The sequence below is a fragment of the Salarias fasciatus genome, chromosome 18, assembly GCF_902148845.1.
Source record: "Salarias fasciatus chromosome 18, fSalaFa1.1, whole genome shotgun sequence".
NCBI classification, from domain to species: Eukaryota; Metazoa; Chordata; class Actinopteri; order Blenniiformes; family Blenniidae; genus Salarias; species Salarias fasciatus.
In genome coordinates this window covers 20,030,848-20,045,901 of record NC_043762.1, presented here as the reverse complement: position 1 = coordinate 20,045,901, position 15,054 = coordinate 20,030,848, and the positions used below count along the sequence as shown (strand labels likewise).

The 15,054-nt window shown below is 42.8% G+C and overlaps 1 protein-coding gene across 24 annotated transcripts in view; it reads right to left on the bottom strand.

Moving 5' to 3' along the window:
* The window catches only part of dlg1b (discs large MAGUK scaffold protein 1b), a 101,502-nt gene extending 90,745 nt beyond the window's left edge, over positions 1 to 10,757 (bottom strand). For 7 of the 24 annotated variants that reach the window (XM_030115724.1, XM_030115727.1, XM_030115729.1 and 4 more), the window contains exons 1-2: positions 9,765 to 10,082; positions 6,998 to 7,129 (exon numbers count right to left, since the gene is read on the bottom strand). In XM_030115724.1, coding sequence (XP_029971584.1) covers positions 6,998 to 7,129; positions 9,765 to 9,843 — 211 coding nt within the window. In that variant the 5' untranslated portion in view covers positions 9,844 to 10,082. Of the gene's footprint in view, positions 1 to 6,997; positions 7,130 to 9,764 lie in introns of all 24 variants that reach the window. The other 17 variants (XM_030115741.1, XM_030115734.1, XM_030115735.1 and 14 more) reach the window with 5 other exon arrangements.
* Positions 10,758 to 15,054: the final 4,297 nt, after the last annotated feature.

The following is a 15,054-nucleotide window of genomic DNA, read 5'->3' as shown; positions in this document are numbered from 1 at the left end:
TATATAAAGGCTTGTGAGACCATAAAAATAAAAATTATATTGACAACAACAAAAGACATGAAGACAGATAATACTGAAGAGTGAAAATTATATTCGTGTGATCTGACTTTAACTTCGGGTTTCCAAACAACAACATAATTTCAGCTTCATTCCATCCGCCCAGCTTCTGCAAGAAGTCGCTTCAATTTGATTTTTATCCAGACAAAAAGTCACAACATATTACGAGTCATTTCAACACACGAAATCTGCTGAATGTATTAAAAAAAAAAAAGCTTTATTTTCAACCTCATGAAGAGATCAAAACATTTTATATTGTTTTATTTGAGAACATATTTTTCAGTTATTGAACAAACGGACTTTGAAACAACTTTAAATGTTGTTCTGCCTATGCAGGGCTCATCAAGTCATTTATTGAGATGTGGCTACACTGACAGACACTGAGCAAACATTGGAATCCGGCCCTTTCAGGAAACAGTAACATCTCACACAAACAAGACACACACAACCCCAAAAAAAGTTCAAACTTTACACTCAAAGGGAGCTGTAAAACTCATCCTCCAGCTCCATAAGACTTTTACTTTGACAAAGTAAAACATGGTTTGGGATCCAAGTGAAAGCTCATTGATCCCCAGATAATCACTGCAGCCATGTTTCTGCTTCTGACCTATAAAACAGCTGAATTTTGGGCAGGAACACCCTGCTGCCCTCAGACACACTGCAATTAGCACAATATAATCTCAATCTTTAGCGCTGCCAATTTATTAAATTCAAAAGACTGATTGAGCACCATCTGCTTCCGCGAGAGAAATCAGGCCAGTCTGAACCGAAAGAATGAGAAGAAAAACAGAAAGTGCAGCTCGCCACACTCCGAGCTAAGTGGGGAGGGTGGGTGGGGTGGATTATGGACTGGGGGTAATCGTCGTGTCCACAGAGGGATTACACCATGCTCGGCCCGCTGCAGACATCTTTTTTTCGGGGAGTTTGGCAGATTGGAAACTGCGTGGCAGAGATCTTGTTTCCCCCCCCCCCCCCCATCAGTAACACTCTGATGTGTGTGTGTGTGTGTGTGTGTGTGTGTGTGTGTGGGGGGGGGGGGGGGGGGGGGGGGGGGGGCATCAGGGTGAGCGTGACAAGACGTCTGGAGCAGAATGACGGACCAACGCTGCAGCAGAAACTCCAGAGTCACAGGGGCTAATTTCATTAAAAGTCACAAGTCTTATCGGACATCAGTGGATCCGAGACGAGACAAGAAAGTGATGTGAAAAAAAAAACCCAAGAGGAACTAATTCTTGTGTGTAATTGAACCACAGTACAAAACTGAAACCAAGATAAAGCTCATTGAAAGCAGAAGCTCACAACAGAGACACGCTTGTTCAGAGGGTAGCCGTCACTTTTAACTTCTGGAACTTCCAGCTTCCTGATGACTTGATTCGAGTTCGGATAGTCGACCAAAATAGGTTTTTTTTCCCCCCCTTGCTCCTCTTTTTTCTTATCTGGCAGATTTAATAAAAGATGAGAAAATGGAAGAAATCATTGATAACTGATGGTATTGTTTTATTCCGGAAGAAACAAACATTGTAAAAATACAGATGACCACTTGTCCGGGCAGGAGGCGTCAGTTGAATCTGGTCAGCTGGACTTGGTCGAATGTCTGAGACGACGCGAAATGAACTAGTTAAACAGTCGACTCTGACTGGTTCAGCAGTCTTATTATTACTTCAAACAGCCAAACAAGCCGCTCTCCACATCCCCCCGGATATTAACCAGCCTTCCTTCTTCTAAATTACAAATGAACTATGATTAGTGTCGACTCCGCTTTACAAGTGGCTCATTATCCAAAGTACAGTTTTAATGTTGAATCATTACAGGTAACATGGAGAATTATCATTTATTAGCCCTGGTTAGTTTACTCAGCCACTGATGAGACGAAAGAAAACCACCGACACCAACGGAGGAAGTTCATTTATGAGCTTTTTCTAAAAGTCATTAAAAACCAGCCGACATGATAAGACAAATGTTTGTGAGTCAGTACAGACGAGTATAAGAAAAGAAAATATCTTAATCTTTTTTAACAAAACAATACAGGTTTACTCCTTGCACGTCTGCTCAATTCAGCGCAATGATACATTAAAAAAAAAATCTCTAAAATAAACCAAAGCAGTGCTCACACTGGGCTGGACTGAAGTTAAAAGGAAAAAATAAATAAGAGGGAGAGAAGATCACACTTCGTATTTAAACAAATCTCCAGCCGAACAGCTGTAATGTTGAGTCTGAAATATAAACTCGACACACAACAGGGCTGTATAATATCTAACGCTGGATTATTGTTAAGTGATTTTAACTTGCTAACAACTAACAGCCTTTAAAGTGAGTAGAAAGAGCTGAAACAGCGAGTGAAGCATCACTCCATGTGTTTGGCCCACGCTGAATTCATCCTTCAGACTTTAATTAAACCACAGCAGTTTGTTTGTACTGAGAAGAGCTTATTAGAGGAATCTGTCCTTTTATTAGACGCACACCAGGGTGCAGATGGCAGCTTTCACACTTTCTACTGAAAAACTGCACTAACGCAGCAATTTTACCAGAACAAATGTGACAAATGTCCACACAACCTAAAGGTTAACTCTGGCCAAAAGCACACGGGACTTTCAGTTAGAGGCACTTTGCTTTGAGGAACTAAAAAGGTTCCTGTTCCTATTGCTGCCTGTGTTCTTGTCCCAGCCTTAAGTATTGTGTGTAGAGTTTGATGGACACCAAATCTGAAACATTTCCAAAGATTCCCTGAGGACACGCCGCTAGAACGGCAGCATAAAACCAGAAAATACAGCGGTCTCCGTTTGTACGACTCAAACAAATTACACAGCACTCGGTCTTACAACCTTTAAATAGGTTTACATGTTCTTTACTTGCACTCCCCTCGTCCACAGCTCGGTTTATGTACTGATTTCATGCTGGAAAAATGTCCTGTTCATCACACACACTCACCATAATTTCACAGAGAGCACACCAAAAAGGGGAAGACAAAAAAAAAAAAAAACACACACATACCACTCTACTTAGAAGCTTGTAAGTGTATTAAAGAACGCAGCTGTTGGCTCAAATCATGGCACCTCGCTGACTGCTTTCACTCAATCCGCCTATAATGTTTGAGGTCGGGTTTTTTTAAATGAAACAGACTTTAGCTGCTCTTTGTGATCAATGTCGAGTCTTTATACTTCAGCTGCTGATGAGCCGAGCGCGGCCAGTCAGTTCATGCAGCGCAGTGGAAAAAAGATGTAGCCTTGAGACACAGTGAAAGCACCAAACACACACACACAGCTTTTCTGTGCGTTTACTTTTCATTAAGCTCCTGTTTTGTTTTACACCTCACCCTGTCATTCATTCACCTTCGACTAGACAGCTGGGGAGCTTCAGAAAAGTCAGACAAAAATCACGATGGGGAAGAATATTTAGTTACTGCAAACCGATAAAACGAGCCTGGTGTCAGGACAAAAACCAGCAACGGAGAAAATACGCAGTGAAAAGGACGGCAGAGAAAAGAGCAGGAAACGGGCCACTGAGCTCGCGCCGATGATCTCCACTCATCTATTAGTGATGAAGACGCAGAGAGCAGAAGTGAACTGGATGTTTGCAGAAATATGGTGGAGAAACGCCGCCCCACCCTGAACCAGCCCCATTCCTGTGTGGAGTAATGCCATTCATAAATACCACCGGGGATATTTACACAGTCGTAACAAATACTGTCAACTGACTGAACGGTAATCTAGCAGAGGCGCAGCGGTGAGGTGATGTTTAACAGCCAACCTAAAGGATTACACCGAATCTCAGACTCGCGTCTCCATTAATATTTAATCAGTGACATCCGTTTCCTTTGTGTTGGTTTCTCTCATGACACAGAGCGAGTTAAGCCATTACATCACCCAATAAATCCCGCAATTACTATTGACCGCACAGAGTATCATTAGCATAAGCACTTAGAGCAATCAGATCAGTGCAAAGGGGGTTTAATTTGTCACAGCTCGTCAGCGCACTGGGAACAACACGATGGAAACATCGGGTCTGACAGACGATCAAAACACGCCACTGATGGAAACACTAATTGAGGGGAAGACGTTTATAAATGTGCATTTAATTGGAATATTTGAGAAACTAAAGCTTGTGTAAAAACTGAGCCAGTTTGTGAGTTAGGTTCAGATCCCCATGACCTTTAAACCGAACCACTTCAATCTAATCCCTTCATCCTTTAGGAAAATTTGAGGAATTCCCTCAACGTTTTAACTAAATATTTCCTTCTCAAAGCGAGGAGAAATTCTGAACTTTGGCCATAGCAATGTGCTACAGCGCTGGTCTGAATGCAGGATATCTTTATTATAAGATGATACCCTCCACTCTCTTATAGAGAAGACTCAAATTTTGGAAATGGAAAAACCTTTCTCTTAACATTTCCCATGTGACGGAACACGGGCACATGCACAGACACACGTGTAACCTTTGGTTGGCAGTCGATTTGTTTGACCATCAATAAAACAGAAAAACAATATCATCCATATTTTGAAGTAATTATTTAACGACGGAAATCAATGGAAAATTTCAGCGAAAATAAATCCTAACAAGAAAAAGAAAAAATCAGACTGCAATTCATACATCTACCGACCACTCAAAACAAAGAAAGCTGCCACACACTGAGAAAAGTCCTGGACAAAAGAAAGCAGGAGTGCTGGGAAAGTCAAACAGACCCGACCACATTCCTGCGACACGGCATCCGTTAACCCTGCAGCTCTCCGCTGACTCCAGTCCCGTTAGCTGGCAGTGAAACACAACACTTCCAAAGAGACAACAGTTAAAATACCACAACGCACAACCTGGAGGGAGGCAGCCTGCAGCGGGGCACCTTTACAAGGAAAGCAACCACGATTCCGCTTCGCTCTGTACTTTGTGCTCACGAACCGAACAGAGTTAATTACAAACCAGCATAAAATTACGGCGGGCTGCTCTGTCTGCAGCCCACCACACCAGCTGAATTACAAATTACACTGAACAACAAAACATCGCCGACAGCCAGTCACTGAAATAAATACTTCTGAACTAAGAGTCCAGACCTTATTACCAGTTCATCAGTCTTCACGCAGTCATGTATCAGACTTTCATTACCACTTAATGGAGGTTTTAAACTTTGTCTTAAATGGATCGATATCAGTCCTCCTAATGCAGACCTCATTTTTAGAATTGAATTTCAATCTGTTCGCATAACAGAAATCACAAGACAATCGATCAGGGCAAGTTTTAAAGTGCCACAAAGACTTTACAACGGCAAAATTAGTCCGAACAGAATGCAGTCTGTCTCCTGTGGCGTGAGGAAAAAGACTAATTGGAATGAACTGATAAATGTTTAAATCAGAAGATCAGCAGCATGTCATATGCACACAACTGCACTACATACACAAGGAAAAAAAAGGCAAACAGGCTCCACAAGATGCTGAATTAACTGTAAACCGGCATCAACACTGATCAGCAGATTGATGGGAAATATGCTTGTTTTTCACGATAGACGGGTTTCAGGCTTGTACCTTCTTTGATTGAGAGATTTAAGTACACTCTGTCGTTATTCCGCTCCAGGAGTCTGTCACATCAATTAGTGTTTTATTGAGGCACAAAGTCGCTTAAAAGTCATGGCGCCATCTTACAGCAGTGCACGACCCAAGCTGGAGCTGGAGCGGGCTGTAGGTTTAAAACAGTGAGGGGGGAAATTTAAGGAAACAGATTTTACTAAATCACAGCAATTTCTCCCTATTTTCACCTGAAAAATGAAAAACAAGCCATGAAGGCTTTGTCAGAGAAAGGTTATCATGCGGTTCCTGGAGCACAATCGACTCAATCACTTGTGCTTTAACCTCCACAGTGCTGCAGCTGTTGCTGCAAGCAGTGTACATTAACCACACTTAAGTCAATCTGGCATTATTTATTAGCCAGATGCTGAAAATTGACAACACACCTCATCATGACAATGACCTCAGAAGATCTGCTTCCTCTAAGATGAAGGTAAACACGTCTGGAAGTCAGTTAAATTCATCACTTTAAATTCATTAAATTGCATAGATACACCAAATGACTTTTTTCTTCAACACTGACCAACTAGTCTTAAGTTTCAATAACCAATAATGTCCGTTTTACCAAGTTCTGTGTCTTGGGGCGACACAGCTGAGCAAGAGTGAAGGCAGGTTCCGCCCTGGACAGGTCAGCAGTCCATCACAGGGCAAACGCAGAGAGACAGAAAAGCTCCAATACAGACTGACGTGCACGGCCACAGGAGCACCAGAGAAAACCCGTCTGCGCAGGGTGCACTCACACACTCCACAAATAAAGGCCCAGGCTGAATTTGAACCTGCAACCTTCTCAACAATCAGGCAAAAACATCAAATAACCCGAGGATCACATGGTCCCTTCTTTCTGTGGGAGGCTGCTGGGAGACGGATGCACTGACAATCTTTATGGCCTCTCACCCCACTGCGAAACACTGACACAGAGGAAACAAGCACAAGGACTCCTGTGGCCATGGTGCCTGTTTCGTTCTTTTCTTTCTGTCAGACCTACATTGCCAACAGAGTCACAGTAAGGAGGTGGCCACAGACACAGACCTTACCCAGAAAGCCTTAGCTCACGTCTGCTTTCCCTGCCTGATCTTATCACATCTTTATCAAACTACAAGCTGCTACCTGCACGATTTTTGCCCAACTTGCAATGGTTTGCTAAGCTGCTGTCTTCTCCCCAAGCAGTCACTGAGCTATTGGTACAATCACTTGAGTACGATAGCAGGCTGATGCATCATTCCCAGGATGTATTAAAGCTGTACTTGTGACCAGAGGACAAGTTTATGCTCCAGCACACAACTTCAGGACCGCTCCTGCACTTCCAGGAGTTTCAGCTTCCTCGTCAGGGATGAGGATCAGGGTGGTTTGAAGCACATTCAGACTGTGCCAATGGTTTTCGGACACCGTACCTATGAGAGCCTGGAAGAGGTTGCTCTGGAAGATGTCGATGACCCTCTGGATGGAGTGCCGGAGCTGCCGGTCCTCGGTGTGGTTCAGCTTGGCCCGGTACTCCTCCAGCAGCAGCAGCGCTCGCTGTGCGTCTGGACAACAGGACAGGATAGTAGAGGGAGGAGGAAGCAGCAGAGGTGAGTCGGGGATACGACGGAGCAAAACCCGGGCAATGGATGTAAACTGATCTGAGACACGATGGCAGCAGAGAGCAGCTTCGACACAGGCGGAGAATCAGCTGCTTTAGTGCAGCAGTAATCCCTCAAAGCTGAAACGCCAAGCTGTACGGGCTACTGCTTTCTGTAAACATGCAAATATGAACACATTCAGGACTAAATGCTGACACGACAGTATTAATAAGGTTATGTTCATTCAAAGAGCTGATTTCACAAGTAAATCACAGGATGAGAAAACCTGACAACACCTAAAAACAAGAAGACCCACAGTGACACAGGTCGAAGATTAATTACCCAAATTTAAGAACTTATTGCTCACTTAAAGCCATAAGCCTACTTGTAGGCCAAATCAGATCATTTTTTTCCAAAAACAACAATGATTCATCTGTAATTTGTTTTTCTTTAAAAAAAAAAGAGAACACATTTGTCACAATAAAAATGCCAAATTTTCAGCTGTTCAAGAAAAACAATATTTCATTGCAATGTTTTGTTGATTCTATCTTCATTTTCCCGTCAATACATCAGGTGCACTGTAGAGGGAAGCAACAGGTCAACAGAGAATATCTACACAAAATGCAATAAACAGATGAGAAACTTAATGCAGGATTTCAAATAACAGCTGAGACACCAGTGATGCTTTCAGATTTGCTTAAATGAAAAAAATCTAAGAAAAAGCAGAGGGAAAATGAGAGAAAACTAAGGCATAGATCAGTCTCTAAATTGTGTTTATAAAAAAAAAAAAATCTGTGAAATAGTTCAAAAAGTTCAAAAAGAATCCAGAGTTTTTTTTTCATTGGCAGAAACCACAGATTTTTTAATCATTTTTAAGATATGCAAAGCTTACACACGGGGTCAAATAGAGCATCAAATCTGTATATAAAGGGCATCAAAAAGTCTCTGACTGAAACAGGCAAAAGGAAGTCAATGAAATGCTTCACAAGCACACCGTCTAACTTATGTTTTCATCTCATCTTCATTCAAAAATGAGGAAGGTGAATTTCCCATGAAAGCACTGAACTAATCAAGTTATTGCAAATAGAATTCCAAGTCTTTTTTTTTTTTTTAACAAAATGGGCGTGTCACATTTTATCTGCAAAGGAAACTACCTGGTAGTCCATCTGTAAAGCATCACAATACTGATTAGACAAACCCTCCCTGGTTCCAGTCTATCAGGGATTTGTTGGACCTGCTTTTGACACTTCGCTTTGCCCCCATTTCTGGCTTTAGTCTGAAAAGCAGCGTATTCAGAGGTTTTCATGGCCTACAAACCTGAACTCTCAGCCTGATATGCTGACATTTACTCAAAGCTTATTTAATCTCCTGGTAAACACAAAATGAAATTGGTAGTAATAACTGTGATTACAAAGACAGTAAAAAAAAAAAATACTGGAAACTATCATTTCAAAGCATGAGATTTCCCGTTAATTCACTTCGCACTCAGTTTATATTAGAGCTTAACTCTTGATTGTGCAAAGTTGATTTTTTTACAGACCTCATTTCAAACTCTTTCCACTTCAAATAAGTATAATTTAAGATTTCAGAACCACTAACAGGCTAAAAGGCTGCTTCTTCACTGGTTAAAGAGCAGTCTAAATGAATACTCTTGTGTAGCTAAAATAAGTTGTCATTACAGTTCATAAGCTGTCATTACAATGGGGTTTCATTTCTTCAAACTAATGGTTTAAAATGCCAATACTTCCAAAAGTCATAATCAAACTAAGCAAAATGTGGTCAATGATTATAAACCCCTTTTGTTTTAAGGACAAAACAACAAACTTAAGATGCATCTCAAGCTTCAAGAATTTACATTTACAAAACAGTCCTTCTTGCCAGTGTGTGTCATTGCCCGCTCTCCTTTTCTAGATGTCAAAGCACTGGAAGGAGTTAAAGTTTAAGTTACTTTTACTCCAGCATTTGTCAGCATTTCATTGCCACAAATTTACAAAGAAGGTTACCAAAATCACGACGACTAAAAGTTTAAGATAGTCTTACACTCTAATGAGCAAAGTAATAGATTAAACTGGGAAGTTACAAACCGAACCGCTGTGTCCTTTATGAAAAGGTCAAAGATGCTGCAGGAGTTTCAGGCTACATCACTACATTAAAGCAACTCTTTAATGAAAACTATCATGTTTTTATGGATAAATCAAGTTTCTTCACATCCCCGGGAAGCAGCAATGGTTTGTGAAATTCTACAGTCGCAGATTGTCTGATCATGTGCAGGCAGTTAAAGTCCTTGTAAATATTTGATTAATATTGGAGTTTATTTATAGTTGGGCTGCTCTCCAGACAAGGTGCCCCACATACAACTTGGTTAGCAGCGGCGGCTAGCCGGCTAGCCCCACTTTGAGCCACTTCAGCCGGCTGACTCGGCTCGGCACGGCACGGCTCGGCTCGGCAGAGCCACGGGGAGCCGTGCGGGCCGTCTCCGGGCCGAGTTGGAAGTGTGTTCATGTGTGTCCGCGTTTGTTGCGGGTCTGGTACTCCTGAGTTTCTCCTCGGCAGTTAGCCGCTAGCCTGCTAGTTAATATGTTAAGTGAAAGCGGCTTACCTTTCTTTCGGACTGGCATGGCAGGGACTGGCTCGGCTCGGCTCGGCTCGGCACGGAGCTGCTGGTGCGTCAGCCGCATACACTCCCCGCGCAGGACGGGGTATATCGATTATTCCCCCGGCTGTCCCCCTCGCTGTCACCGCTCCAACTCGGGGCTGAGGGAGAAAATCCCTCCACGACGACACCAAGTTCCCCCCCTCCGAAAACAAGCCTCCAAAGTCCCTGTCACGTCCTGCGGAGACCGCCGCGCGCAGTCCCGGCGAAACTACGGAGGAGGAGACGCACAGGAGGAGTCCCGCTTCAAACTAAGGTCCGAGGAAAGCAAGTAAAAAAAAAAAAAAAAAAAAAGAGGCGGACGAGGAGCTCCGGTGAGGCTGCCGACTCTCCGAGCTGGACTTCCCCGTCAGAGAGGCTCCGTGCGCCGGTGTGCGGCACGCAGGCTGACCGCGGCGGAGACGCACGAGCGGCGGTAGGAGGGGGGGGGGGGGGCAAAGTGGAAATGTGGCTTTCAACACCTGGGACGTGTTCCGAGTAAACTCCAGGAGGAAAAAAAAGAGTGTTTGTGTGCAGACTGCCAGCCAGGCGGTGCATGCATGAGCTGCCCGCCGCTGCTGCTGCTGCTGCTGCGGCTGCTGCGGTGGAGGAAATGACCCGCTGCGGAGCTCTGCTGGCTCCTTCACAAATAAATAGAAAAACAACACAAAAATAAAAACTTCAAAGTCCAGCCTGGTGGCACGCCTCAGCTCCAGCCGTGCCAAGCCTTCGCTGAGTTATCCCGCACTGGTTCGCACACTTTGTGTATTTTTATTCCCAGTTCAGTCTGCATTCGTGTCAAACTTCTCTCTGCATAAATCCCTCCTCTGTTCTCTTCCTCTGCTTCCTCTTTTTTTTCCAACTCTCCTTCTCCTCCTTTCTTTTTCTTCTTCCTCCCTCTTCTTCTTCTTCTTCTCCTCATCCACCACCTCCTCCTCCTCCTCCTGCACCTCCCCAGGTCCACAAATTCCCAAACTTTCCTCCAAAATGGCGTCTGGCGGAGCTGGAAATGGGAACCATGTGATTTCCAAAAGCCTCCCCCTCCAACCTGCCGCCCAATCATGCAGCTCACCTACAAGACCCAGGGAGGAGAGGAGTGTCAGGGAGGAGCAGGAGGAGGAGGAAATGAAAACTTTTGCTTTCAAAGAAGGACAAGGTGACAAGAAAGAGAAAAAGAATGAGGAGAAACAGAGCTGGAGGATGACGAGTGACAGATGAATAAAAGCAAGACCTTCGGTGCACAAAAATAAAACATAAACTGTAAACCTCATTAGATAGCTCGACAGTTCAAAAAGGAAACGTATTCTAATGTTTTCCAGTCCAAACATACATACAATACAACAAAGACACTACAAAGAGTAACTTCCATTGTGGGAAATCCAAACGAATAAAAGAAAACACTGAAAAAGAGGAGAATACATGTGGATTACCTACAACGCTCCTTCACCCTGGGCAGGTCAACAGTCAATTATAGAGCAGAGAGCCACACGCTTACATTCATGCTCATGGCAGTTTAGAGTCACCAATTAGATTTAAATACATGTTTTGGGATTGTGGGAAGAAAATTGAGGTACATAGGGAAAAAAAAATCTCAAAGGGAAAACATACAAACTTGAAGTAAACTCATCTCTGAAACTGCTGGTGGCTGTGAGTGTGTGCGAGTGTGTGTGATTGTCTGCGTTTGCTCTGCGATGGAGTGGCGACCTGTCCAGGGTGTTTCCCTCCTTTCACATACACACTCGACTGATATTGCCTCCAGTGCCCTGAAACCTTGAGTTGGATGAGTGTACTGACCGGACTTTGGTTTCAACACTGCGTAATGGACTCATCAAGAGAATGAAAAATGTACCAATGTGTCTCATTACTGTGTGAAAATTTCCAACTAGTAGGCTTAAAAAGTGGACCCACTTGATCTGAGTCTGTTTGCTGAACACCAGGGTGAGGAATGAGAGAACACCTAACACAGCCTCACCAACAGCTTGTTTTAAATCAACAAAATGTCAGTGTGTCTGAACTGTGACTGACATCTCATTGTCGGTCTGACATTTCACTGTGACTGTGACCCCTCAAGTGCACTCAGAGAGCTGTACTTAAAGCATTTCCCGATGTGTGTGCTGCTCCAGTGCTCAGCAGATAGCAGCTGTTTTCCTTCTCAGGTCAGGACGAGTCTGCCAATGAACGAGTTTAGTCTGAAAGAAATCTGAAAAGCATGCTTTTGTCTTTGTTCAATACATTTTGGAGTAACTGGATGATGCCAAGACAGAAGGTATCTGATCTGCTTCACTTGCTGAGATGCCTCCTCTCTGAAAACGTGAGAAAGCTAACCCTACACCTCACTGGAAACTTTCACTCATGCAAACATACAGGCACTTTGCATGTTAAAGACTGAAAGATGTCCTCACTAATGTTTGTCACAGATCCCACTAATAAAGGCAGAAGCTCCCTCAGGAGGGCAGAGCAGTCACGACAGCAGCTACATAGTAAACCAGGCAGGTTTAGAAGGTAGAGGTAATGGTTATCACTCTTATCTCACAGCCAGAAGGCCCTGGTTTGGCTTTTCTGTTTTGAATTTGCATGTTCTTCCCATGTGTGCATGGATTTACCCCAGATACACAAGTTTCCTTTAGCAGTGTAAAACGGTTAACCATTAGGTGTCGTTCACTATAAATTGCTTATGTATGTGTGTACTGCCTTGTGATGGACTGGTGAGTGTAACCTACCTCCACCCACACAGCTGCAATAAGCTGCAGCATCGTGCATTTCTGAATAGGATGAAGCAGTATAGGAGGCGGATGGATGGATACCTGGTTTCACTCACGGCGTCATTTTTGGAAAAAACAAACTGTGATTATATCAAAAAAATGTGTTTGAATTACTGCTGCAGTGTGTTCACCACAATGGTCTTCTGTGTCTAAAAACATGACTCTGAAATGTATTTTTGTCAAGTAGCAGTGATTCATCAAATCCCCATAATTTGAGCAGGTGTATTTATCTGGCTGGAAATAAAAAAAAAAGGTTGAGTTTGAATATCTGAAACTAACCAACATTATGGTTGATGTCCAGGTTCAAATGAATAATTTTCTTTAAAAAAAAAAATAATATTCTCTGCTTCATGAAAGAAAATAATGCACCTTTGAAGGTTTTGTTGTGAGAAGTTGGGTGTCGGGGGTCACGCTGAGAATCCACTGATGCACAAATCCATCCAGCGGTTACTATAAAGATGAAACACCCTCCTCCACCTCCCCCTTCTGTGAAGCAGCCCTCTTTGTCTCTTTTTGTCTCTCATGTTGTCTCTCATGTGCTGATGCAAACCACTCCACGCTTTGGCCCAGATTAAAGGGAGCAGTTCCGGTGAAAGGAGGAGGCCTTTATTTTTAGACGGTCATGTTTAATGAATGACCTCGCCGAGAGTCTCCGGCTCGTCATATTGAAGCGCAGGAGTTGGGGGGGGGGGGGGCGATCTGCTCACCGGCCGTCACCTCGGCGCTGGTTTAGAAAGATCCAACTGGGACAAAAAGCAGAGATGAGGCTGAGCGACATGCAGCTGATCGATAAGAAGTAGATGGTCTGGCTCTGGAATATCATCGTGTGCTGGTAGAAATCTTACCTGTCATCTAAAGCAGAGCTTCTCGACATCAGTGGGAAGCCTCAAGTCATCATGATTTCTAATCGAGGTTAGAACTCAAAGAACCTCATAACACTATATCTGTAATAGTTTCTTCCTTGTATTCTGTAGTGGCAAGTTCCTTTTCTTTGAGAACTAACTCTTTAGGGTGTTTAGTAGCCCGGTGCTTCTTCAAACTTTCACCTCAAAACCTTCAGCTGTAATTTTGTCCACAGCTTCAATGAAGCCATGTTCCATCTGATGCTCTTGGTTAGTTCACTATTGACGCAAACACTGAGACATAACAGCTTTGTGCCATGTACACGGTTCCAAATTCGGAGTTTACACGACTAAAAAAAATGTATGATTTGACACCAAGATCCTTAAAATAGGACAAGCCTTTGCAATTTCGCCTTTGCAGTTTCATTGTGAAATGCAATATCTTCCATGTAGAATTTTTAGATGGCTAATGGGTTGTATCAAAAGAGAAATCCCCGAGGAGTATGTGTGCCAATTGTGGTGATTGTTTCTGGAAATGAACAATTCTCCTGAAATTTGCAGTTGCCTGCTCAACTCCTTCAGGGTCATGGAAGTCAAACCACTTCATTTAGAGGCGAGTTGGATTTGTGTAAATTATAATAATAATAACTGTGTCATTTGTGTGAAACACAGGCAGCGTTGTTTAGTTTGTCATGTTGTTTTTAACAGAACAGATGTTCTTGTCAGGGAAGCAACAACACTGTCCTGCTCTTATTTTCATCACGCCTGTATGAAGTAGCAAGATTATCGGTTTTATTTCCATAAATTATCACTTTTTCGAAGAGGTGTTTTCAAACTGGTTTGATCAAGATCCACATTCTATTATGCCAATTTGTGACTTATTGTAATCACAGAAGCCATCATCTGATTTTCATTAGAAATCACCAACCACGTTTATAATAGAGATAATCTGCGCTTGAGAGCGGCAATCTGTAAATTACATTAATAATTGCAACTGAACAAGACGAGGCTGATGCGGCCATGTCCTTTTCTGTTTCCATTTGTAAAACAGATTCTTTTTAAAAACTGTCATCGCCTTAGAAAATGTAAAAAAAAAAAAGGAAAAAAAAAGAGAAGGTTTTTCTTTGGTAAGCAAGACAGTTGTACAGTTTAATCTTTGGAATCCGTTTTAGCAGAGCCGAGCACAGCTTGAAGTGAGGAGTCGCGTTTGCATAGCTTCATCTTAACACTCCATCTCCAATCTTCAAACAAACTTTCTGACAGATGAACTGAAGCTTGCATGAAAAGAGCAGAGTCAATGTGATCACATTAATCAGATGTTCAACCAGAAGCACAGATATAGACTTTAAAAAATCTTTCTAAAAGGGACCCATCCCTTAATCTGAACACCAATTTATACGAAGAACATGTTGAGATAAGGGGAAAAGACGAGATTCTATGATTTAATTAAAACCCAATTTGTAGATGTTAGGCCTGGTCAGGGAACTTATTTGGCTGATACTAATTGCGCTCTCGAATTGATCACATCTTTCTGATTTTTACAGAAAAGGTTTGTAACTTTGGAATATGATAAACAGTATGCAGGGTGCACACCCTGCACACACAGCTGAAACTCATAGCATATGATACACAACTTGACCGAACTGAGAACAT